The sequence below is a fragment of the Telopea speciosissima genome, chromosome 8 (genome assembly GCF_018873765.1).
Source record: "Telopea speciosissima isolate NSW1024214 ecotype Mountain lineage chromosome 8, Tspe_v1, whole genome shotgun sequence".
Lineage (NCBI taxonomy): Eukaryota > Viridiplantae > Streptophyta > Magnoliopsida > Proteales > Proteaceae > Telopea > Telopea speciosissima.
In genome coordinates this window covers 13,114,591-13,141,567 of record NC_057923.1, presented here as the reverse complement: position 1 = coordinate 13,141,567, position 26,977 = coordinate 13,114,591, and the positions used below count along the sequence as shown (strand labels likewise).

Below are 26,977 nucleotides of genomic sequence, written 5' to 3'. Positions count from 1 at the left end.
GCCAGGGGTTGTATTCAGAATCGGTATGGATCCACACAAATAAGAGATATGCAAAGTAAGAGTTAATTGCAAAACAGTGAATAGATGAAGTTTATGACAACAGTGGCAGAATTGTAATTATGGGTAGTTCAATGCTAATCAATAAAGGAGTATTACGTTTGGGAAAGGATAAACTTGGAACAAGTTTAAAAGAGCAAACTAAGAGAAGAATAAAAGGGACAGGGTCAATCCTAGGAAAAAAAAAAGTAAAAAAGACTTGAGGTGCCGTGCTACCAGCGGAGAACATGGAAAGAATGGAGGGTAGTTTTACTTCCTCTGGAGTAGCAGCATGGGAAAACTAGTGACGCGATTCAGGAGATCAGCAGAGAACCTTGCAAATCAAATGGTGGAAATCCAAGAGTTCAGCAAAAAACCAAGGATTCTGACTTCGACAAGGAGACGGTGTTGGGGATCCCAAATCAGGTACGCCTTCCTCGATCTTTCTCCTTTGAATGTTCTGCTCTCTTGTCTCTCTCTGCTCTCTTTTTTACACTTGGTTGAATCCGAGACAGGGGGTGGTGAAGGAAACTAAGAAGAATTGGGAACCAAATATCCTACGTAGCTACCTTCTAAAATAAAGAGAATAAAATAAACTAAAAGACATTATTTCCCCAAATAACATAAATTCCTAAAATCCCAGGAGATCCAAAATCTCAAACTGGACCCGGTTCATATTCGTCTGGATACCCAACTGGGTTTGGGTCGGTCCAAGGTAGTGTATCTGCATCATCTATAGAACTGTTTAACGAATGGCTATGATGTATGGGGTGGAATGTTGGGCAGTTAAGAAATGCCATATTGAGAAGCTATGTGTAGTAGAAATGAGGATGTTAAGATGGATGTATAGAAAAACTAGGAAGGGTAAAGTAAGGAATGATCGGATTAAAGATGACTTAGGAGTTGCCCCGATCAATGACAAGCTCCGAGAGAGTCATTTGAGGTGGTATGATAATGTCCAACGGAGGCCTAGGGACGCCCCAGTAAGGAGGAGTGATATGATCCCGATTGAAAGAGCTAAAAGAACTAGGGGCAGGCCTAAAATGACCATAGGAGAAGTTGTGAGGAAGGAAATGCATAGTGTAGGTCTTGTTCCGAGTATGACCTCGGACAAAGCCTATTTGCGAGCAAGGATCCATATAGCAGACCCCATTTAGCTGAGATTCTCCTGACGTGCTGGGTTGTGCCTCTTTCCTCTTTTATCTTTCTTTTATCTTTTATTTCTCATCTTTCATTTGTCATTTTTCATTTCTCATCCCTCCTTTCCCATCTCTTCATTCCCCTTTTTTATTTAGACCTCGGTTTTCCCTACCTTGTTTTGTTTGGATCCATGTAGCCGACCCCATTAAGTTGGGATAAGGCTGAGTTCATTGTTGTTGTATTAACCAACAGATCAAACTTGGACCAAAAGCTGGTCAAAGGGTATATCAGAGTCGGGGAAGAAAAATCTCAGCCAATTCTAATGGTGGAACTGGAAGATATTGATGTTTCCTGCTTGAATAAGGAAACTCAATAATGTAGTCCTAGATAGGTAGGAGACCTACTAGGAGCCAAACAATAGGATCAAATAACAAAAGGGGCTGCTGGTTCGAATGGACAACACTAGGATTTAGGTCAATTCTAGGGTTTAGGATGGGAATTTGGGAATGGGTCTTATATGGCTTTAATGGGCAGGTCTAGGGGGTCAATATGGTATAAAAATAATACGATTTGGGAAGGTTTTAAAATTCTGCAATTCTGGACAGAATTGAGTTGCAGATTTTAGGTTTAATGGAGTGGAGGAATGGAGGGGTTGTAGTGGAGACTAAGGGCTGTGTTTAAGGTCGAGTGTAGGGAGAGGTGTGGAGAATATAGGCTGGAAGTATGGTTCGAAATTGATGGCCAGATCTGTAGTTATAAGGGAGACCTAGTAGAGGTAGGAGTTGTAGGTTTAATGGAAATTAGGGTTTAATGGATGGAGGGGGGTGTGGATTAGGTTAGAGGATGAAGAGGGGAAGGATATATGTAGGAAACTAAGCTTACTTACTAGTTTGATCTCCTTCAAAGGCAGCAGCAGCAGCTTGAAGAAGCTCGATTGAATAAGAAGAAAGACTTCCCGATCTACAAGATGCAAGGAGTCGATCGGAGTCCACCAATCCTTTCACCTTGATATTACTCACAAGGCACACTCACGATAGAGCAAAGGCAGCAACAAAGGCAGCAAGCATAAAGCTGAGTTTTTATTAATCAAAATTCGTATCTAATGCTGGCCTCCCTTACAAACTTATATAGAAGATTCAAAAATAGACTTAGACACTAAAAAGGAATGGCCTAACCCTATCCCTAACTTATTAGGTAACTGAAACTGACTAGGAAACTAGAATACTAAAGGAAATAGACTCAAAACATGGCTAGACTTATAGAGTCCTAATCCAGCCCAACTTACATCACATGACCAATTAAGTTGTCACATGACCACTTAACCAAGTCACATGATCACTTAAATTGAACCAATTGGATGCAACCAAATTGAACCGGTTCAATTAAAAAACATAAAAATAAACTAAGTATTGGGCTAATCCCGTATGCAACCTATATACCCATATTTTAAGCCCATAAAAGTGGCCTATTACATTAGAAACCCATGGGATCAAAGGCCCAACATGTATGTAACCCAACCCTAGACTTATTCCCAATGAAACAAGCCCTATTTGGTGATGAATCTGCATCACTCAATCACAGTAATATTTGATGGTCAGAAATTGCTGATCTTGTTTAGATACCAAAACATGATAGATTAATGATGAACAGCAATCAAACCAGCAGAAATATGGAAATTGAATAAACCAAACAGAAACTGAAATCTTAAGGGATAATAGCATATGCAGGGAAGAATATTCTGTCTTGTGACCTGAAGAAGAAGATAGGAGACAAGAGAAGGATATGACCAGTGGAATCCAAGTAATAAAACTCGGGTCTCGGTACCAACTCGGCCCTTGGAAAAACCGAGTCGAGTCGAGATCTCGCCGTCGCTGAGTTGGTGCATTTTTTTTTCCGACTCGAAGCCTCAACTCGGTGGGTTTTAGACCTAGTTTGGGTCTGAAACTTGGTATTCAGCCTATTTTAGGCCATTTAAACACAATGGCACTATCAGATTTTGCAAAAACAAAGTCCAAATATGAGTTTCAATTCGAACCATAGGTTGGTAGGCGAGGATGTACTAAAATACCCTACTCTACACATAATTTAGTAATAGAAAGCAAGCAAAACATTCAATTAATGGCTAAACAACATAAAAAAGAATTAGAAATGTTAAAGTGATACATCAAACTGTTTAACAGTGTTACAACTATCATCACATAAAATGACTTTGAATCAATTATTCAGTCCCCCTTAGTGTCACATAGTCTTCCCATGACATAGTGTTGTTGTAATGTTGCATATAGTGCTCCACAACAAGCATATAACAGTTCTGTCAAGTTAGGTAAGTAAATACATAGTAGATGGGTCATTTCCATGGGTCAACCCGAGATCCGAGATCTCGCTGAGATATGTCGAGTTCTGTCAAGTTAGGTAAGTAAATACAAAGTAGATGGGTCATTTCCATGGGTCAACCTGACCTGAGATCCGAGATCTCGCCGAGATCTTGTATTATTTTGTATCGTATCCCATATCGTCTCGGTTTCTCAAAAAACCGAGAAACTCGCCAAGATCTCGCGAGTTCTTGAACTATGGTGGAATCACCACCCATGACCTAGACTAGAATCACCACCAGTCGACCAGCTAAATTGCTACAACAGGAGTCTACTGAATCACCACAGTAGGAATTCTGAATCACTACACACTCAGGGGCAGAAGGTCAATATTATTCAACTCCTAAAATAATGGATTAGGCTTCTACCAAAAAAAATAATTGATTAGGCTGCAAACAACCTAACATATTTATAGAATCTGACAGGATTTAATCGTGATCACAATAGGAAATTTAAGAAAACAAAAACAGACTAGGATCCCTCCATACGCAGGCTAGAATGAGATCCTATTCAGACTAGTACTTCAATGAATAAAGACTAAATAGACTTCAACTGTGCTGAGACTTAGAAATCCTATTCCAGCCATGAAAAACAATAAAATAAAAAAAATAAAATAAAAAAGACTCCTAGAAGTGATCACGATCTGATTTTGATAGGTGACTCCCAAACTGTGAGGCTTGGCAGAACCAGAAACTGGTTCAGGTGAACCATGAATTGGCTCAAAGTAGAACCACAGGCTTTGAATTAGACCTGGCCTGGTTCCTACTGCTGTACTTCAGCCTAAATCTCTGATCTGCATCAGTCACCCTCTCAAAAGAATACTAATTCGAGTAGGACCATAAAAGTAGGAATCATTGTCATACAAAGACAGCAGGTCCAACCAGTCAACATTATGAAATCCTAACCCAAATAGGAGGATTCGGAAATAAGAATCCTAATAACAGTAGCAAACCAATGGAAATAGGAATAGGTAGTTGAAACTGTACCCTAATATGTGAGAATCTAAACACGAATAGACTAGAGTTTCTGTTTAAATCGATAAAAAATCATAACTGAGAATTCGAATCAAAGAACAAATAGGACAAAATGAAACAAAATTATGACAATCCCTAAACAATAGCAAACTTTAGGAGTAATACAGGGAAAATTCAGAATAGAGTTTCATGTTTCAGATTGAATACACTCAAAACCAGCAATTAAAACATGCCTCTCAAATGTAGTTGTGAAGGCGTCGCCGAGGCGCCTTGTTGGTGTTGCCTTGATTTTTTCCCTCCATCAACACCTAGGGTCTCCTAGACGCCGTGACAACTATACTCTCAAATGAATCAAAAATTAATCCCAAATCTAGATTAGGGCTTAGAAGTGAAAACCTTGTGAAAATTGAAATATCATAACTTCAACTAAGAACATAACCTGAGACCACAAGATACAGCAGCAGCATAGTTCAAAGACTCGAAATCTCACTTGAGCTCCTCGAGACGAGATGACATACGCATAGTTCAAAATTTCGTTTTGTTTCAGTCAAAATTTCAAATATTTCGAGTATTTCGGTCGAGTCCAAGCGAAATGCAACATCAAAATTGGCTACCGGGGAAAAACCGGGCCGGGACTCAAAAGAATTAGGCGAAGTGTTTGTTGTGTTTGTTCCTGAACGACGGAAGTGGAAAGATACTAAGGGAGAGAGATGTACTCCTTTAGTTTTTTAATCGCCGAAATTGTACGACGTGGTATCTTGATACCTCCAGGCGTACTACCCTGAAACGTTACGGTTTATAATTTCCGGCCCGGTTTGGAAGCAATATTTCGGAAATTTCAGTCATCAATTTCGGTCTAAAAAATGCACTGTTTCATCGAAATTTCAGTTATTTCGGCAGTTTACACCCACAAATGGCCAAGCAAAACTCATAGAAAAAATACAATATTTCCGAAATTTCAGTATCTCGGAAATTTCGATCTAGCCGAAATGGCCTTCCGAAACGAGATTTAATACTATGGACATGCACAGTTTCAAATACCTTGACCAAAATTTCGAATATTTCAAGAATCTCGAAGAAATCTCAAATATTTCGAGTTCGACCTCCTCAGTACTCATAGAGTCATAGTATAATACTATTTGTACTTGAGTGTCTATTTAATATGCATTGTTCACTGTACTTTGTAGTTTGTACTTTAAGTCCTTAACTATTTCTTAAATAATTATTCAATATTATGTGTCTTCATCCATTATTACATAATGTATTTGTTTTACTTGCCAATTGTGTCTCATATCATTCAAACAATGTGTAGAACAGGCAATATTACATTAAGGGTTCGGCCTTTACTGCCAACCAAGGGTGCAAATCCAAAACACCAAATTGGTGTTTTTTTTTTCAATTTGAAGATTTAAATATGTTTATTAAGCCTAAAACAAGCTTCCCTTAAAGTTTCGGAGCCAACTATGGTCATTTTCCCACCGAAACTTAATTCTGAAACAAAAAAAAAATGCACTATCTCGCCAAGATCTCGAGAATCTCGACCTGGTCGAGACGGCTGTTCGAGACGAGTTTTCAAACTATGAGCAGCAGATGACAGCAGCAAGCAAAACATCAATGGCTAACGATGGCCGAGCAACAGCCCACAGCCTTCCCCAAACAATGTAACCTAATCCATTCCACCCACCCAAAAAGCTTATATAAAATGAATAGCATAATAACTTACTTTGGGTCTTTACGTTACTGAGTAGACTCTAAATAGAAAACCAAAATAAAAAAGGTAAAACTGACTCCAGACATAACTAAGCAAGTTAACTTCTTTAGAAACTAAACTAGGACTCAAATAACCGATCCTACCACAACTAGAGCTTCTTAAAGCGATAAAAGAAGAACCAGAAAATACTTATGAATTTATGATTTCTAGTTCCAACGAAAGACTCATATAGGCTTCAGTAAGCTTCATCTTCCATTTACCTGCATCACCTCCATTATCAAGTACCAGCATTTAAAAATCAGACCCAATTAACAGTAGAAACACTAACATTTCACATACAAAAAAAGAGCGTCCCAATGCATGAGGCTCTCGCTACTGCAGGGGCATGCATTAAATAATAAAAAAAGGCTTACCCAGTGCACGAGGCTCCCGCTACTGCGGGGTCTGGGGAGGGTCCTAATGCATGCGTTAATAACAACAATAAAGAAACAAGTTTGAAAAATCTCCTAGGAAGGACCCCTGAAATTAGTGTCCACAAAAAAGCAGCTTACCTAAATGCAGAGAACTGACATTTGTGCCTTCCTCAACCATCAGAACGTCGCCTTTAGGCGAATGAGTCTCACTTGAGGACACAGTAGTAGAGCTGGACGGGCAACCTTCTACCACTTCCGTACCCTCAGCTCCACTCTTTATCCCTTCAGAATTCCTAAAGTCACCATCCCCAGCAGCAGGTACATCCTGAGAATCAATGCCTGTTGATTTTCCTGTACTTGATGAAGACGACCCACATGTTGATGTCTTACTTGGAACTTCAGCATCTGGGGGTACCCCGGGATTAAGAATAGGAGAATTTTCTCCGCCACCCTGCTCATTGCTAGAATTACTGGAAGTAGGCAACCACGTAAACTGTAAGCTGTGGCCTTGCCAGCATTTACCGTTTAAGAATGCCATCTCAGATGCATGACGTGTTGTGAAAGTTACAAGAGCAGAACAATTTGCTGATGGCTCCAACCCAGCCAATACAGTATGGGAGTCTGAATCGTCTAGTTCAACAGCGGCCAGATCACCGAATGATTGAAAATGTTCCCTCAAGGCAGCAACCTGGAAATATAAAGGAATCAGTACCAGCATACAACAAACCTGATATTGTTCACCAACACATAATTAACATGAGGAAAACTTCTTGGAAGTGGCACATCATTGTTTACACCAGGCCTTAAAAACAGGAATTACTAGTCAAAACTGTAGACAGCAATGATACACTGTAAGCACAATCAAGACCCATCAAAGCTCGCACATGTAGAGTCAGTTACCTACAAAATGAACACTCAACCCCTCTTATAGGTTAGCAACTAGTAAAACTAACAACCATAGGTGTCCAATAAGGCTGCACTACTTTGGATCATAGTTGTCACGGCGACTAGAAGACCCAAGGCATTGGAGGGGAGCCGAGGCGACAAAGCGCAGACTAGCTTTGTTGCCTAGGTGTGCAGTATATGACCATATGTCATATAACAATGATAGTTTTAAATAATTATGCTTATATGCAACATAGAAGCCATACCAATGCAAAATGATATAATTATACTAGAAATGACCTAATATTAAAAAACCAACATATAATAAACAAAGCATAGGATATCATATAAGCATATTCATCAAAAAACAAAACAATAAACATAAATCAAGGTAAACTCGAGAAGTGTCAACAAGGAGTGTTGCTGCCTTGGACCCAAGAAAGACTGGACTCCTAGGTGACGCCTTGACAACTATGCTTTGGATGGACAATAATATCAACTTAATACCAAGTTTTTCCAGTTTAATTTTTCATTCTTGATGATTGTAGACACTTTTTCTGTTTCCGTATATGATTGCAAATTAATTTTAATGCCTATGTAAATGATAAGAGAATGAGGGTATATTTGAAACTAATATTCCTCCATACGAAAGAGGGAGAGAGAACATAAGAGATGGGCATATTAGGATTTAAAAAACTTTCTACCATGTGTGAGAAAGAGTGTTAAAAAAAGAGAGAAGATGTTAGGAGGGAGTAACATCATTGATATTGTTCTTTGTAATTAGTAATCACAAGAGAGAGAGAGAGAGAGAGAGAGTTGGTAGCCACAGAAGTCAAGGAAAAGTAAAAAGTATTTTCTCCTACCATTTAAAGACGTGTTGGTTCAAAAACAACATTTTACAATAAAATAATGTCTAATATTAATGTTCCTTAGTTGAACAATCAAGAAAACATGCAGTTCTGGGTTTTTAGGAGCACTAGTCAAGATTTCTTAGACTACAGATTTGAGAAAAATTTACTCCAAAGTATTCAAACCCCATAGTTTTCAAGCATGCCTCCATTGCACATTCTGGTTATCAAGGGGTGTAGTCTGCCTTTGTAATGGCGTCCAACCCAAAAACCCGAGCTTATGGGTGGAGAGGCCCTTCCAAGGTTATAAGCCAAACTGCCGCACACTACCCGACCAATGTGGGACTAAACTCCCCTCCCATTCCTAGCCATGGAGCACATTCACTGCATCAACTCGCCCCCCCTCCCAGCTTTGGGCCATTGGCCTCCAAATGGGTGGTGCACGGACAACCCTCTAATGTAGTCCTAGATAGGTAGGAGACCTACTAGGAGCCAGTTCAATCAGGATCTGATCTGAACAGGTCATCCGAATGGGTCAAACTTGAATTGTAGGTCAAAATTAGGGTTATAGTTAGGTTTAGGTTAGGGTTGTCTTATATAGTAATGATAGGCAGGTGTAGGGAAGTCTAATGGTATAGGTTTTATGATGATTGAGTGAATGGAAGTAGGTTAAGTGAGTTGGGCAGCAAGATAAGGTTATTTGAGACAATTCCTAATGGAGGTAGGAGAAGGGGATTCTAGGGTTTAGGGTGGTGGGGGTCCGATGAAACTTGGATCGAGTGTCAATAATGATGTAAGGGATGTATGCTGAAAGTTTGGTTTGAAACTGATGGACAGATTTGAAGTTATGAAGGAATCCTAGTTAGGGTAGGAGTGAGGGTATTACGGTAAATAGGGTACTGGAACTAGGGTTAAGAGATATGATTAGGTTACTAATTTCAAAATTAATTTGTCATGAAATCAACTACTTAATCTGAGCATGAAATCAAAATCGATTATGGTTGAAGGTCTGAAACTATGCTTTAATGGAGGTAAGGGCAAAATGGGAAATATGAGAATATATTCAAATCAGGCCACATAAATTAGGTCAAATTTGAATCACTTCCCAAATTAGGGTTAATGGAGGTATAGTGAAAATCTGAGTTCAATCGGATGGCTGGTTTGGTAGATCTCAAAAATCACCTTGTATATGACCTTATAGAAGGAAGAAGAATAGTTGCAGAATTTCTTACTTGTTGCAGGCCTTCAATGGAGGCAGCAGCTCTGTGATAGAAGGATAGAACCACCATCCAGCTGTAGAGGATCCTCCCAGCCGTCATGGCATAAGGAGTCGATCGGATTCCACAAATCCCTTTCCACCTTGATAGAACCACAAGGATGCACACTCACAAGGAGCAAAGGAGCAACTATGGCAGCAAACAAAAGCTTTTCATTAATCAAATTCGTGTTCAATGCTGGCCTCCCTTACAAACTTATATAAAAGACTTAAAAATAGACTTAGACACTAAAAAGGAAAGGTCTAACCCTATCCTTAACCTATTAGGTAACTTAAACTGACTAGGAAACTGAAATAGACTCAAAATAGAGTCCTAATTCAGTCCAACTAAACAACGAAAAGAAAAACTAATAAAATCACTTAAACTGAACCACTGGTTCATACCAGCTTTGGACCGGTTCAATTTAAAACATTAAAAACAAGAAAATAAACTAAGTATAGGGATAATCCCGTATTCCCGTATGCAACCTATGTACCCCTAGTTTAGGCCCATTAAAGTGGCCTATTACATAGAAAATCCTTGGGATCAAAGACCCAACATTTATATATCCCAACCCTAGACTTATTTCTAAAGAAATAAACCCATTTCAATGATGAATCTGATACCCCACTTAATGGCGTCCAACCCAAAAGCCCAAGCTTATGGGTGTAGAGGCCCTTCCAAGGTCATAAGTTAAACTGCCGCACACTACCCGACTGATGTGGGACTAAACTCCCCATCCATTCCCCGTTCCTGGCCATGGAGCACATTCACTGCATCACTTCGCCAAAGGAAAAGGTAAGCCTACAGCATGCACACCCTTCCATGTATTCGCAGTTTTAACTTAGTAAAACTCAATGATTCATTTGTTTTCACCATTTCCAAAAATGACTGTTTAATGGATATTTAAAACTTTTTTGCCACATCACTACTTGAAAATGTAGATAAGGGACCCCGGTGATGCAATCCCGGGTTTTGGAAACCCTGTTTGGGTTTGCTATGGGCCCACCCAAGCAACTCAAATCAAGAGCTTAGGGCAAAATAGTAAATGTGTTGAAGTTTATAAGAGAATGACAGCTTGGTAAATAGATGGAATCTTAGAAGGGTTGTAAAGTGTATTGTGAGGGAGTGTAGTGAACTGTGGGATAATGGAAAAATGTTGAGTCATAATTTGCTTTTAGTTATTTACCTTTATTGTAATTAGACATAGACTTGGTTATTACTTCCTACTGTATTTAGACGACTCCTCTCCATCTCCATCGTGCTTTTCTTCTCACTTTGCTTCTTCTTCTTCACAGGTTCTGGTTGTTGAGATCAAGCTTTGTCACATGATATTGTTTCTTCTCTTAATTTCTGTATTCAGCAATTACTCACAGTGTACTGTTTCTGGCAGTATCACAGTCCACATAGGTTAGTTTAATCTGTACCAAATCCCTTACTTTCGTTCTTAAATTTGGTGCATACATTCCTTACCTAAAGGCAATCCAACCTGGACAATTTGGCACCATCATCCCACACAGGTAGTGAGACCCGACTTGTTGAAGGAACCTACAACAGTGAAGTCCACCTGATATGATTTCAGAGGTTCAATACTCAACTGTTGTGTGATGATTTGACCCACTGTTGTTCATTTATGAGAGATCTAAGAGTTGAGTACTCCGTCCTGAAATCTCATTTCAATTGGAGCCCAAATAGGTGAGATCTATTTTTTGAATCAATTTCCTCCTGCTGCTGGATTGTTTGGTCATATGAGGAAGATGACACTGTTCCTCTTTGCTTTAAAATCTTATTTCTTGTGTTAACTTCATAAAATAACCTTCCTTCTTAGAACTATTACCTTTACCTTTTACACTTACTTCGTTTCTCCTTCCAAGTGTACCTTTGTGTCCTTGCCTTAGTCTATTAAGTGATCCTCCCCTATTTGGTTAATTATCTCTGCCACTCCCCCCTTGAACATCCAATTTATTAACAATTCTGTCATTACATTAATATCCAGCCGTCGGATTACCACCAATATTTTCCATCATATTTGTTTGACTGATCATTACACTTGGTTAAAAGATCCGCCCAATCACATTAGTTTTTCTTGGGTTTCTTGGTAACCTGCTAATTTCGTGGGCGTGCTATATATAGTGCAAACTAGCCGTTGGATCAACTCCCAGACCCTGCAGTAGCTGATGTAGACTGAAGCATGAAGAAGACCAAAAGAAAGGGGGGGGGGGGGAGTTTACTGTTCATGTGAATAGTACCTCATGACATTGTTCACATGAACAGTGATTTGGGGCTGACATGGACTGCTGGCTTAGAGGAGTTGATTTTTGGTGTTATTTTTATTATTAGACACTTATTTAGTCCTATTTGAGTTGTAATCCTAACTGGAAATCCTAGTTCTTTTAGAAATCCTAGTTAGAGTCTTTAGTTTCTATTTTATAGGTTGGCTAAATTACACCTCAGGTACCCAATCTTTAAGGAAAGGTTGTTTTGGGTACCCAATCTTTGAAAATTGACGTTTGGGAAGCCTTTCAAGTTAGTCCTACTCTAAAATAATATAAATTTCCAAATTTATCCCTCGACCCCACCTTCACCTCCATCTCCCCAACCACTGCCGCCATGAGTTCGGATCACGTACTCGACAAATACGGATCTTAAGTTCTTCTCTCTTTCTTTCTTTTTTTCTTCTTCTTCTTAGGCAACTGAATACCCACCCCCCTCTGCAACTTGCCGGCCCTCCCCCATCTTCGCTCTCACCTATCCTCACCCTGTCCCTCCACTAAAATCCCCGCCCCTCATAAAACAAGCCCAACTGAAGAAAAGCAAGGAGAGATTGAAATATGGAAAAGGACTTAAAGATCTCATCTTTCTGATTTTCTGATCAGAAAATCATTTTTCTAACTAGTTTACAACTCTCACAGGAGGAGGATTCAGAGGGGAAATCCCTGTTGGTTCTTACGTTTTCCAATAAAAAAATTTCATCTTTTCCTAAATCTCTGCCAATGATTGAGAAGAAAAACCAACAGGGCATCTTCTTTTTTATAAATCCTATCTGTTCCAGCTTCATTCTTTCTTTGGGCTTCTCTGATTTAATGGAGAAGACGAGTTTACAATACCTACAGTCGACCATGTGTCAGAGCAACGTTGATGAAAATTTCAAGGATTTTTCAGGGATGAGCTTTCTGCCCCCCTCTTCTCCATCATCGTCTCCTCTCCCTCCCTATTTTGGCATTTTGGTTTCTCCTATACAGGGAGGAAGTGTAAGAGCACTGGGTTGGCTTTTTAAGGTTTTGAGGCCTGCATTGGAGCATGGAGGGAGTGGGGGTTGTTTTGGGAAGGAAATGAATGGAGTGGATTTGAATCAGGATAACGAGGACGAAGATGGGAGCTCCGGTAAGGCGGTAACCATGGTGGGTGATCAATGAACATCAGCTACTAATGTGAATTACCGTTGTACATACAAGAACAATTTATTAAACATAGACACATTGGAAGAAATTTGCAGAGGGGGGATGCGATTTTCACATCCGAAGATTAGTGGAGTTGAGAGGTGGGTTAAGAGGGATAAATTTGGAAATTTACATCATTCTAGAGTAGGACTAACTTAAAAAGCACCTCAAATGTCAATTTTCAAAGATTGGGCACCCAAGACAACCTTTACATAAAGATTGGGCGCCGGAGGTGTAATTCACCCTTATAGGTTTTATTAATTAGTTTCTTAGATTAGGATTGGGTTGTTTTATTATAAATACATGTATGTGGCTGAACAGAAAAGAGACAGAGATTGAAGAAAAAAATAACTATTGATGAAGCTGTGAGATGCGGCAACAGTGAGATACCGTGGGTGAGAGGATGATGGGCTGAGATAGCTGATCCTATCCCCCCCCCCTCTTCTATATCCCTTCTTCTTTCCTAACCTTTGATGTTCTTCTTCATATGTAAACAGAAAATAGCAATAAAAAAAAAGAGTTTCAGTTATTTAATTTTATTCCTTTTATTGTATTGATTCTGCTGCAACCGATCTCCCGCCTGTTTCTCTGTTTCGAGGTCGAGTTTGCATTAGTAGTGGGAGCCTCGTGCACTAGGATGCTCTCATTGTTATTGTCTGCAAGGAGCATTTGACCAGATTTGGGAGACATCGGGTTCTCCAGTTTGGGTTATTAATTTATTACTATTTTGCGCTGTTTGTGTACTGCGCTGGAGTTTTAATCTACTTTGATTTGATCCATTGCTGCTACTGATGCTATTGCGACTCCTCTTGATTACAGGATTTATGTGATGCTCACACTTTGTTAGGTGTCCAGACGGATCTCAAGAGGCCTAGGAGACTGTCGCCTTAGTGCAGGGTGCCTTGCACTGGTTTAATTGGTAACGGATCAGGTTCTGACACTTATTTATGCCAAATTACTTAAGATATTATTCATAAATAAGCAAATATTGAGGGATTCTTATCCTTATTGTTAACTACTGTTTCCTAGAGTTAGGTGTTATTCTGAGGAGTTTTGAGTTTTCAGTCAATTTTTGGATTATCTGTCTGAATTGGGTTGTCTTGGAATCTTGCCCAGAAAGTTGTTCTTCAACCCTCCACCAGCAGTTCTGTCATGTTCAAGTGACCACGATTCCTTCTGATCGACTTTAAATCTGATGGGGATTGATATAGATTATGAAAATAGGATGATGCATTCACATCCCATTGAGTTTTATTGGTCATATTGATTAACTGCATAAAATACATGAAATCATTATTCCCTTTTCAATATTACACGATGCTTCATTTCTCTTTGAAAAAGGACATGACTCTTTTCTTATTTACCCAAATATAAAAGAATCAAAAGAACAAAGAAATATATGCATGCAAGCAAGCAGATGGAGATAAAGAGAAGACTTGACTTACATTTGCAAACTCAGCTGGTAAAGGTGGAAGAATTTTAAATGCAGTAGGACGGTTGTCCAACTTGAACCTATTCACCAGAAAGGGAGGCCCTATTGCTGCAGATGTACGACTCAGCTGCTTCAAATTCCTAGGCGACTGTAACATCAAAGTTGAGCTTGTTTTTGAACTGGGAGATGCACTATTCTCCCCCAAATTGTTTTTATCCACCGTCTTTTCAGCACCTGGTCTTTCACTGGTAGTACTAGGATTTGTGGGCCGTGGATTAGCAGCCCTCGCAACATCAGTTACAGTCCCCACTTTATGTCTCTTAATAGGTTGGTCAGCAGCTGCTTCACCCTTAACTGATATAGCCTGCACAAACCCAAAATTTAGGTTTGTATGCCTCTCATTGGACTTACAATTTTACATATTCCCACTATTTGAAATTTCTTGCGAAAGAATAAACTAATTGTATATTTGTATGCATCTGTCTTCAAACACAATTACCACACCCAAGTCTTGTACAGAATTATTTTTTTTCAGGTAAAAAAGAATGTAATAACCAAAGGTTAAAAATTGTAGGCCTCTCAAACATATCAAAAACATTTAAACTTGCATAAGAGTAAAACAAAGGTGGAAATTGGGTCTTACTTGTTTTTCAAGCTTATTCAACTTGCGGCGGAAGTCATCCCGTTTCTGGTCCAGCATTTCACGCTTTTTTCGGAGTTCCTCCTTCAAAAGCTCCAAATTCTCTAGCTTCTTTTGCACAGGAGGGATAGCCTTGGGACCATCTACCACAACAGGTTTAGGGTGAACAGCAGCAGGCACTGGAACATGAGATGAAGACGTACTAACCTTCAGAGGTGCAGATGGGATATTTTCCTTTGCTCCATCAGTAATAGATGGCTGTGAGGGAACAGAAGCAGTTGTAACACCACGGGAAACTGCTGATACAGCATTGCCACTGTTGATGCCATCATCAGGGATGCTATCCCTATTAGCCCACCACAACTTGATGAAGCGGTTGCCCATCACAGCATCTGGAGCCTTCAGAGCAGCCTCTGCCTCTTGTCTTTTGGAGAACTGAACAAAGGCTCTTTCACTGTTCAGTGGAATATAAATGTCAATAACCTCCCCAAATTTTTGAAAATGTGAAAGAAGGGCCTCCCTCTTGTTGTTTTTTTGGGGAATACCATTCACAAAAAGTGTACGTAAAGCCTTCTGCAATTGTCGTCCACCATTTCGCCCAGGATCATTCCGTGGCTTTGGAGTAGCAGCAGAATTCATAGTTTTTGGGCCATTATCCCCCATAAAAATCGGCTTCCCTTGATGAGCAGTACCGGGGACACTAGGTAACACCTCCTCAAGATCTTCCTTTGCTTCATTCCCAAGAGAACCCAGGGAAGGTAATGCATTATCATTTGTACCTGTAGCTTCTATTTTAATTCCTGAATTTCCAATCCGTCCCCAAACAGATGCAGTTGTTGTGATGCTTTTACCTGGTCGTTCACTGTCAACTCCATCAGAAACCCTTGAACTGTGGTAATAAGATGTATCAGCATCCCATAAGGACTCAACATCATTAATCTTGGGGGAAGGGACCCTTAAAAGGGCACTTGACGTCTCTGGACGGTCAGTATTCCACAAAGGCTGGTCAGGATCATAAAGATCAGCTTCACCCACACCAGCAGAGGAAGATAGTACTCCATTCAAGCCTATTCCATCATCATTTGTCCCAGATTTGGTACTATTACCATGCAAACCTTTGCTATTCGTCAACAGGCCTGAAGGAGCACTAACTGAAGTTAAAGGTCCTGTTCCAGATGGTACCCCCAATAGGCGTGCACTAGGAACCGAAACAGGGAGATTGAACTGTGAAAGGCTCTGTAATTCAGAAAATTAACTGTTACAGCTATTGAGGGAGAAACTCATGATCTAAGCACAGAGTTTAAACTCTATCAATTATATTGCCTGCATAAAATATATAGCAATTTAGCTTGGGAAACACCAACATGCACCAAGTTGTTTCAAGCAATCAGCAACTCTTCTATATTGATGAATTGTTCTGGGACCAAAGTTCCATCAGTTGATTGATCCTAGTCATCCAAAATTATATAGTTTTTCCAACCATTGAAACAGTTTTATGGATTAACCAACTGAAAGTGAATAAAAAGTCAATAGCCCAGACACGGATTTCTAGCGCTAAAGCCCACAAGGTGACACAGTGACTGGACAAAACAGACTCTTGAGCACAAAACCGAATGTAAATCAAATATCCAGTAAAAAAACAATCATATCAGGAAGCAAGTACAAAAAAAGGCCTTATCCCAGACCCTTCAGTACATTTAGTGTAACATCCTGCATGCATGTTATGATTATTTTATTGATATCAAGATGGAATTGAATATTTTTATACTTCTGTGAATATTTTATTAATGTTTTTATTATGGTAGGAATGCCCTACTGTTCTTTGGTATTATTTATATGATGTTATATTATTTTAATGAGTCTTAGTGCTACTGGAGCAGTGAATTGAAAGGAAACTAAGAAGAAATAGAGAAGTTGAGTCAAAGGTGAGGGCTCCATGACTATGTACTATAATACAGTGTATGTATGTTGTGTGAGGGAAGCATGGGTCTGAATTGTATGATGTGATGTGTTTATTGAATGATGCTTGATTTATATATTGTTATATGAATGAATGTCATGGGGATGATTAAAGTGTATATTTGATAATATTTGGATGTTGTATGAAGTATGACATCAGATGTTTATATGAAATGATGATAAGCCGATGAATGTGATATGAAATCTGGTATATGCCATGCAATGAAATATGTATGAGAAAGATTTCACATGTTATGCCAAGAAAAAGTAATGAATGATTATGAAATGAAAAGGGTAATGAAGAGATGAAGTAAATGAATGAAAGAGAAGTATGTATGTATGTATGTATGTATGTATGTATATATGTATGGTTAATGGTAACTTTATAAAACATCCCTATGGCTACCGTCTCCTTTTCAGTAGGGGATTATGTACTAGATGAGGACCTTATAATGAGTAGGACCACAGTTGTCACGTCATCACGGCAATCCAAGTCGGTGGAGGGGTGTCTAATTGATATATCGACAAGTCGCCCGCCATGGCGATCATGTCGACCATGTTTTTTTTCCTCTATTTTTTATGTCATTTAGTATGCTATAATATATAACCTATAACATCAAAAATCAACATGAAAGTATACTACTAATCTACTATGGTTTAATTCATGAAAGTGTAATATCCATTAGTGTATATGAAAATATGAAACCATGGATTCAAATAATTAATAGCAATAGTCTTGCTGATAATAAAGTTGAAAAATCAAATGATAGGCTAACCTGTTTACTGAAGCTTGATAAATCCCTCCCCCCATCTTTGTCTCTCGACTCTCTCCCTCTGTCTCTGTGTGTGTGTGGCTGTGTGCAAGGGAAGAAGAAAGAAAGAAAAATAAAATATAAAAAAATAAACCCTCTCTGTGACTGACTGACTGTGTGCAAGCATACAAGGCAAGAAGAAGAAAAACCCCTCTCTATGTGCAAGCCTGCAACGTCTGCAAGGCAAGAAGAAGAAGAAAAAAAAACTCTCTGTGACTGTGACACTGTATGCAAGCCTGCAACTCTGCAAGGCAAGAAGAAGAAACAGAAAAAATCCCCTCCCTGTCTCTCTCTGAGAGTGGCCTTGGCCTGTGTTACGTATTAAAAAAACAAGAGAGAAGAGAAGTCGCCGAAAGTGAAGAAGACGACTCTCTCTCTCTCTCTCTCTCTCTGTGTGTGTGTGTGTGTGTGGAGTGGCTGCGTGTGTGGGTGTGGGTGTGTGTGTGTGCGTGAGTGAGTGAGAAGAAGAAGAAGAAGAACTAAAGGAGAGAGTTGCTTGCTGGAGGACTGGGAGGAGAAGAATAAGAAGAAGAACTGAAGAAAAAGAACTACCAAATTTTTTTTAAAAAAAACAATTACTTACCTGCCAGGAGAACTCGCCAAAGCCGATGAAGGAGGCTGATAGTCGCTGGACTGCTGGAGGGGTTCGAAGTCTCGAAGAGGTTAAGAACTCATCTCTTTCTATCCAACGACTCTCTCCTTCTCTGTTGAGACTTTTAGATTTCTTTTTTATTTCTATTAGGGTATAGTCATTAGTCAATAGTGTTTTTTATTTTTTTTATGTTAATATGTACACCTCCAATACACTAAGATAAAAGCATTATCTTTTAAAAGGTTAAAAAAATAATTATTATTAATATTAAAAACTAAAGTTTATACACTTGAACAAGAATATCGGCCAATATGGGCATATATCGTGGTATGGCGTCCATGTTGGCGCCATGGAGGCCATATCGGTTGATATTCTTACATATCCCATATCGTTGGTCGATATGCCCACTATTCCTGCAATATGACGCCATGACAACTATGAGTAGGACCACGTCCGCCTCAGGGCTCTGGTCGCCTAGAATAAGGTGTAGATGTAGTCTACAATGAACTAGAGTTTGTCCTCCTCCAGAGCTACAGTGCCTGGACACATGGGAATAGACATGTCTAGTATTAGGTTTATAGATGAGGGTTACTCCCCCAGGGCTCCAGTACCTTGATACATGGGAGTAGAGTCCGTCTATATTAGTATGATGCTTACTAGATGAGGGTTCCTCCTCCAGGGCTCTGGTGCCTGGACACATGGGAGTCTAATGTTCATTAGATGAGGGTTCCTCCCCCATAATGTAGTCCTAGATTGGTAGGAAACCAACTTAAAGCTAATAACCAGGATCAGAACTGAACATATAGTTCGGTTAGGTCAAAATAGGTGAAATTTTGAAATTAGGGTTAGGGTTTGATGGGACCTAAAGTTTGAAGGTAGCGTTATACTAAGTTGATGTAGGGGAGTCTATCAATGAAGGTCTTGTTAAGTTTTAATGGTGTTATGTATGTAAACTTGGATAGGCAACAAGGTTAGAGTTAGGGTTTCGGGTTTTAAAAAGAGAAAAAGATGAATTTTTAGGGTTTATGATGGTCAGATGAGGGAGCCACTTGAATCGAGTTTTCCCTAGTATGAGAGGAGAATTCGATCAAAGTTTGGTATGATTTGGTAGGCTGGTTTAGACTGGGCAGAATTTAGGTATTGGGAAAATTGAAAACAAAAGGGGGAATATAGGGTTTAGGTGTATGGAAGGTTAGAAGAAGAATGGTAGGGGCTGGAGATGATTCAAACTTACTTTGGTTGCAGAATTTCTTTGACAGGAGCATGCTTGATTGTAAAACTTGAATAAAAATCAGGACTTGAACAAAGAGAGCTTGAATGAACCACCCGGGCTTCACACCACAAGGTGTCAATTGGATCAAACACCAATCCCACCAACAAACCACCGGGCTTCCCACCGCAAGGTGTCAATCGGATCAAACACCAATCCCACCAGCCTTGATCAAACACAAGACAAAAATCTTCAATGGAAAAGAAGAGCAGCAAAAGCTTTTCATTAATATCATAATTCTTGTACAATACTTGCCCCCCTTACAACCTTATACAAAAGACTCAAAAATAGACACCTACACTAAAAAAGAAAGGCCTAACCCAATCCTTAACCTAGTAGATAACTTAAACTGATTAGAAAACTGAAATAGACTGAAACAGGGTCCTAATCCAACCCCACTAAACACTTAAAAGAAAACTACTAAAATCACTTAAATTAAACCATTGGTTGCACCAGTTCAATTTATGAACAAAAACACCAAAATAAAACTAAGTATGGAACTAAAACAACTAATCCCGTATGCAACCTAATTACCCATATTTAAGGCCCATAAAAGTGGCCTATTACATAGAAAGCCCATGGGATCAAAGGCCCAACATGTATATAACCCAAACCTAGACTTATTCCTAAGCAAAGAAGCCCAATTTGGTGATAAATTTGCATCACCCTAGGGCTCCGGTGCCTGGATACACGGGAGTAGTGCTCGTCTATAATGCTTACCGTATCATCCTCCCCAAGGTTGCAGTCAAGGTTTTAGGTATCGGTTTCGCCAGGCCACGAAACCGAGATCTCGGCAAGATCATTTTTTTTTTTCCTGAACTCAATGGTAGGTTTCGGTGGCCATATAGCCAAGATAGAAGCTGAAACTTGACATTCCCCCTATTTTAGGCCTTCTAAACACAGTGGAACCCTTAGTTTTTACAAATTCAAACCCAAAATGTTACTTTGACTACGGACCCTAAGTTGGTAGTCTACAAGTTTAGATCATGTTTTTATGAAAAATATAGTTTTTTAGATGAATAGTTACCTTAGGTTCTTGAGATGCAGCTTGGAGGAGATTAGCAACTTCAATCTTTAATGAATCAAGCTTTGATGAGGTGTTGGAGATGTGATTTGCCAAAAGAAATAAAAAAAATGACCCAAAGATGGAGTTTCCCCTTCATAGAGGCAAGACAGGTGAGAGCGAGTCGAGATCTCGTCGAGTTATGGTATATTACAAACTTTCTGGTTCTACCGAATAGAACCGAAACAAGAAATAGCTCAAGATCTCGAAGAGATACCGAGAACTCGAGTGAGATAATGACAAATTTGTGTATCGCATGGCGTTTCGTCTCGAGATCCTACGAGATCGAGTTAAAAGCGAGATCTCGCCGAGATCTTGAACTATGGTTGCAGTGAGCCAGTGACTGGGAATACGAGTAGAATAATGATACGAGATCAACTACTACCCTCAACAGATTGTGCACTACGACAGTTCACTAAAAGGCCAAGACCTAACCTACCTAATTAAGGAATGAATTTCCATGATTTTTCATTTATGTCTTTGTATACATTATTGTATCTCGGCGAGATAATGACAAATTTGTGTATCGCATGGCGTTTCGTCTCGAGATCCTACGAGATCGAGTTAAAAGCGAGATCTCGTCGAGATCTTGAACTATGGTTGCAGTGACTGGGAATACAAGTAGAATAATGATACGAGCTCAACTACTACCCTCAACAGATTGTGCACTACGACAGTTCACTAAAAGGCCAAGACCTAACCTAACTAATTAAGGAATGAATTTCTATGATTTGTCATTTATGTCTTTGTATACATTATTGTATCTTTAAATGCTTGTGTGTATAAAATCAAGTGTACCTCACTGGGCATAAGCTCACCCCATATATATTGATATTTTTCAGATCAGGAGACTTGTACAACTCGAGTGTATGTGAGTTGAGAACCCAAGGTAGGGCCCAAAAGACTTATCGTGATGTTAAGAACAGTTGACCTTTTGAATTGTAAATAACACTTTTGTATGTTTGATTCAGACTTGTATATACATAAATGTAGTGCCACCAGTGCATAAATCAACTCTTAAAATGTAACTTAACCTTTATGCTTCCGCTTTGTTGTATGTGATACTAAGACTTTTGCTAGTTGCTACTACTTTTACATGTTTATTTGTGACCTTCTGGGTCGGCGTTTGCGAGAGCAGTGCCTAGAAGTCTGTCTAGGTTTGGGATGTTACATTTAGCACAGATCCAAGAAGATATCATGAACAGCAGACAGGTACAAAGAAGATCTTTGAGGTCAAGATTTGATATGATAAAACGAACATTAACATTATACCAAAGGAGTGATTTTCTGTTCCACAATCATTCGAATACAAGATAGATCTAGGTTGTTGGGCTAATCTGATTTAGTACCCAATGCCCAATGGAGGAGTTCCCCTACATCAGATCCATCAATTGATGGTATCCACTCCAAGCTCGCCACAATGCATGGCAATGCCAGGGAACAACACATTTTTCCAAACTATTCATCTTTGCTCAAATATTCTGCTTAATTAAGTGGCAACAAAGGCTTTATATCAATGGGACATCATGAAATCACATGAAGCAATTGAAAATCAAATGTACCTGAACATCTTCAACAACAATCCGATTTACACCATGCTCCATTGGGCACATATCCCCTCTCAGACAAAATCCACGCTCCTCAAAGTCTCTACACCGTTGACGGGCCATGCCGATACTCAAGGAAGGATTGATTGGTGGTATGAGTGTTCCTTGCAAACCAAAGGGATGGAGTGTATCAAGGTTTCCATTGGGAATTCGAGGAATTAAGCCAAAAGCACTCCAGGATCCACTCTGTGCATTTCCAACATTTGGCAATCCCCTTCCAGGAAATAGACTAGGAGGTGTGGCTACTTGTGGAGCCATATGCGACGCAAAATCAAGCGCCTCCACAGAGCTGAACCTGGAATCATGTTGGCTCCAGGGGCCAGAACTCCTTCCTCTTCCCCTACCTAAGGGAGGACGACCTGCCAATGTAGCTAAATCAAAACGAGCACCAAGATCACCATGAAAGGCCTGATTTATTCTTGTTCTCTGACCCAAATCCAGTGGAGCATGCGGATGTGTTGCTATGCCAGGACGCCTTTTTTCAAATTTTGCAGAAAGGTCTCTCTCTGACTGGGAAAGGTTATATCCTTTTCGTGTTTCACTAGGCTGAGGACCACTTTCGAGGTATAGCTGCCCATTCTCAAAAGGTCTGTTACGCTTTCTGTTTGGCCTGCTCAAGAATTGTTCATGTGCATCTTTGTCAAAAGACCCAGATCTTGGCTCCCTCCTACGATGCTTATGGTTTCGATCATCATCCTCATCATCACTGACCTCTTTCTCCTCAGGGTCGCTGATGCAACCAGTAGGAGAAAGGCCCTCTGGCTTTGCAGATGAAATTGTCAGTTCTGTCGGATCCTGTGCAATGAAAGATGGAGATGGTTCAACCTCCCTGATGGCACCCAAACTCTCAGCAGGTGCTACAATACAACCATCCTCGAGGGCCTGGAACAACTTTGTGATGAAAGACGTTGTACCTGTGAAAAGGGGGGGGAAAAAAGGCATCAAGCTGTGGCCAGCAACCTAAAGAGGGATTACTGTTGGATAACCTAGAGGGGGGTGTATTTTCCAACAATTACAACATATAAAACTATTTAAAACAACAGTTTTTCCTCTATTCATCTGCAACAAAAAATTGTATTCAAACATAATTCAGTAAAGGTATTCAAATAGGCTAGAACTCTTCACATGAAGAAAATGGAGCAGCAATATTTGGGCAATTCGGGTGCAGGTAAAAATGGAGAGGAGAGAAGTACTCGTGTATTTCTTCATATATGTTCTTGAATCTTGCAAGCAGGTTACCTACTTTTCCCTTTGGTAGTCTCAAGGTTTTCGGACGAGGGGACCTAAATGCAGGTCGAAAATCATAGAGAACGGTCCCCTGTTATTTTGCCTTCAATTCACTAAGGACAAAGTCATCATGTACTATACCCTCTTTCTGAAATTTGGACAAAAGAAACTGCAAAGAAGACCCTGGTTTGGATCGCTTACGAGCCCACCCAAGTATTAAACAACTCAAACAATATGGCTGATTGCAGTTCTGTAAATAATTCAAATTTTACAAGGGGAGTGGCAGAATTGTAAATAAACAGAATCTTAGAGGGGTTGCATGGTCAATCAATATGGGCAGGGATACAAAAGGGATTTATTATTACTAGGGGTAAACTATGTATTATTACAAATAAAGAATAGAAACATAATTCGGAATAAGAAGGGGAAATTTGTGAAAGAAAAAAGTATGGCCATAAATATAATACCTTCACCAAGTCTTCTTTAACCTTCAATATGTTACTGGTTGCGATAAACAGCAAGGTAGGAATTGATGAAACTCCTTCACCCAAGCTCCGCCTAACGTGAAATTCTAGGGAAAAGTTCCCAACCCAAAGCCCCTTCAAATACAACCAATGATCTGATCGCAATTAAACCTATCGGTAAGCACTAGTTCAGATCTGATCGATGGTATGATTCTTACAACTCCAATAAGATTTGGATCTAGGGATTCGCAAGTAAGGGAACCCCTATGTATTGATTCTAGCCCCTAAGTTTGAGGCCGAAAAGTGAATACTGAAGAGAGATCGAGTTCTTTCTTATTAAGAGAGCAGTAACGCCTGAACAGGATAATAGTAGGGAAGAAATAACAAACAGAGAAGAAGGAAAGCAGAAAGAACAGAATAGCAGTAGGGAAAAAGAAAGAATAAGAGAAGGGATAAAGGAAGAATGCACCTGAGATGAGAAGAAGATTGGAGAAGGAAGGAGAAACCGGCGACCAACAATCATATCACAGTACGGTAACAACCAATAACTTTAAACTCCCAATTCAATATTCATCTCTGTCTAAATCGTTGGATTACGAGCAATTAAATAAAGAGAGAACTCCTAATTACATTCCAAAACAGAAACAGAACTTAACTAGGAAAATGACACTAAAACAGGAAAGGAAACTATCTCCTCTGTTACCCAACTTTCTAAAATAAAAAAGGTGTACCCAGTGCACGAGGCTCCCGCGGGGCCAGGGGAGGGTCATATTATATGCAGCCTTACCCCTGCTTTTGCAAAGAGACTGTTTCCAGACTCGAATCCGTGACCACTTGGTCACAATGGAGCAACCTTACCGCTGCACCAAGACCCACCCTCTAAAATAAACAAAATAAAAATACATATTATAATATTATCTCCTACCAAACCCATTTTGACCAAAAAACTGTTTTAGGACCGGTTCATCTAGGTCAAGGCTTCCAAATCGGGTCATGCCGGTCCAACCATGGTATTGCTACTGCATCACCTTCTTGCCAAGCATGCTAGATTCAATATGTCACTCTTTTAACAATTTCCCCATAAAAGTTACTCTTGTTTACCAAATTCCATTCCCGTTTCTTGTTTTCAATAAAGTTACAATCATCAGTGGCTAATAGGAATTAAAGCATTAGCACTGAAGTGTATTCAACATTTACAAACAAACATTCTCCAAGAAAAGCAGCAGTAACCATGTTGAAGTAAGACAACAAAAGTAACTTCTACATATAAATCCACCAACAGCCAAACCCGGACAAAATTCAATTAGAATGGACAGGAAAAAAAACATAACTTCCAGCTCAGATAGTTTTTCTCCAACTGGTCAACTAGCATAATTTTTTTTTTAAAAAATCCAAAAAATTGACAAGGCAAAACAGCACAAAGACAAAGGTATCAACCAATAAATTGAAACCTCTACTAGAAGAATACCAATATCTTTTCTAAAAATATGCAACACTTCATAACAGCAGCAGACTACCCACTCAATTATGCATTTGAGGAATAGGAACACTGCTTCCAAAGGTCCAAGGGGAGAGGAAAAAGAAAAAGGGAATCACAACAAATAAAACATACCCTGACCCAGAAATTCAACTAAATTCTCAGCGCAGAGTTTCTGTAATTCTTTAACAGGTTTGTCCTTCTTTAATAATGCTGCCACATATTCAGCAAGAATCACAGGGTCAGCCTCTGTCCTGAAAAATGCAAAACACCTTCCATCAGAAACTAGTCCAAAATAAATGAACGTAAAAAGCCCTGTTTCCCTTTTTTTTTTTACGAACATATACCATAATTATCATCAAAGCCTTAACCCAATTATTTGGAAATGGATACTCAAATCTTGATCAGCCATGATAAGGGATTAGATAATCAACTCAACTCAACAAAACCCCATCTCAACTACTTCCACATGATAATAATGCAGTACTCACTAAATTAACAACTTAAAATTCAATAGGAAGTGAACAATGGAGGAAGCAGAAATTAGAGATTTGGAACCTAAGAAAGACAACTTAAGGTCCATTCAGCCGTGTTCATCTGAATGGATTATCTTTTAGACAATTTTTAGCTGACCTACAGGCTACTATAATAAGTAGAAAAAGTAAAAGCATCTTGGTATCTGACCAGCATAAACATAAAATCGATAATTAAGATTTAAGAATCACAATATCCAGAGAAAAAGTATGAAGTCCAGCCACGGTAAGTCAAGGCCGACTTTCCAGCAACTGAGTAAAGTAGTAAACTCTCTTGAAACTACTATATGATTTTAATACTTCACTAAAGGAGGCATCATTTGAGGAGATTAGTAAGATAATTTACAGACAACAACAAATTTCCAATTCTACAGATGTATGAAATAACAATCTTATAACAACCTTGATCATATTAATTATTAATCAGAACCTCTTTTACTTTTTTGGGATACTTTAGAACCTCTTTGACTATCAGTGATGCAGTTAAAACACAGAATAGTGCTTATTTGAGTGGAAATAAGCCTTGGGTTGTATTATATATGTGTTGGGCCTTTAGTCCAATGGGTTTTCTTTGTAATAGACCACTTTAATGGGCCTAAATTATGGGTAGGAGGTAAGAATGCGGGACTCACTTTATTACTTTGGTTGAACTTTTTATTTCATCAAGTAATTGTAATTTCCTTGGTTGTTAACTATAGGATAGAGTCGTGTATGAATAGACCCCCTTTTTTCTACATTAGATAGAGTTTTAATCATGTGGAACTCCTATTCTAACTAGTTAAAGTAAAGTTTTAGTTATAAGGGACATCTATTCCAATTATTGATA

General features: G+C 39.2%; 1 protein-coding gene across 1 annotated transcript in view; it reads right to left on the bottom strand.

Moving 5' to 3' along the window:
• LOC122671102 (zinc finger CCCH domain-containing protein 27-like) overlaps positions 1-26,977 on the bottom strand; it is a 37,149-nt gene that overhangs the window by 4,797 nt on the left and 5,375 nt on the right. Inside the window, exons 2-6 of the mRNA XM_043868202.1 lie at positions 25,754-25,872; positions 22,406-23,364; positions 15,151-16,383; positions 14,521-14,871; positions 6,785-7,334 (exon numbers count right to left, since the gene is read on the bottom strand). Coding sequence (XP_043724137.1) covers positions 6,785-7,334; positions 14,521-14,871; positions 15,151-16,383; positions 22,406-23,364; positions 25,754-25,872 — 3,212 coding nt within the window. The remainder of the gene's footprint in view (positions 1-6,784; positions 7,335-14,520; positions 14,872-15,150; positions 16,384-22,405; positions 23,365-25,753; positions 25,873-26,977) is intronic.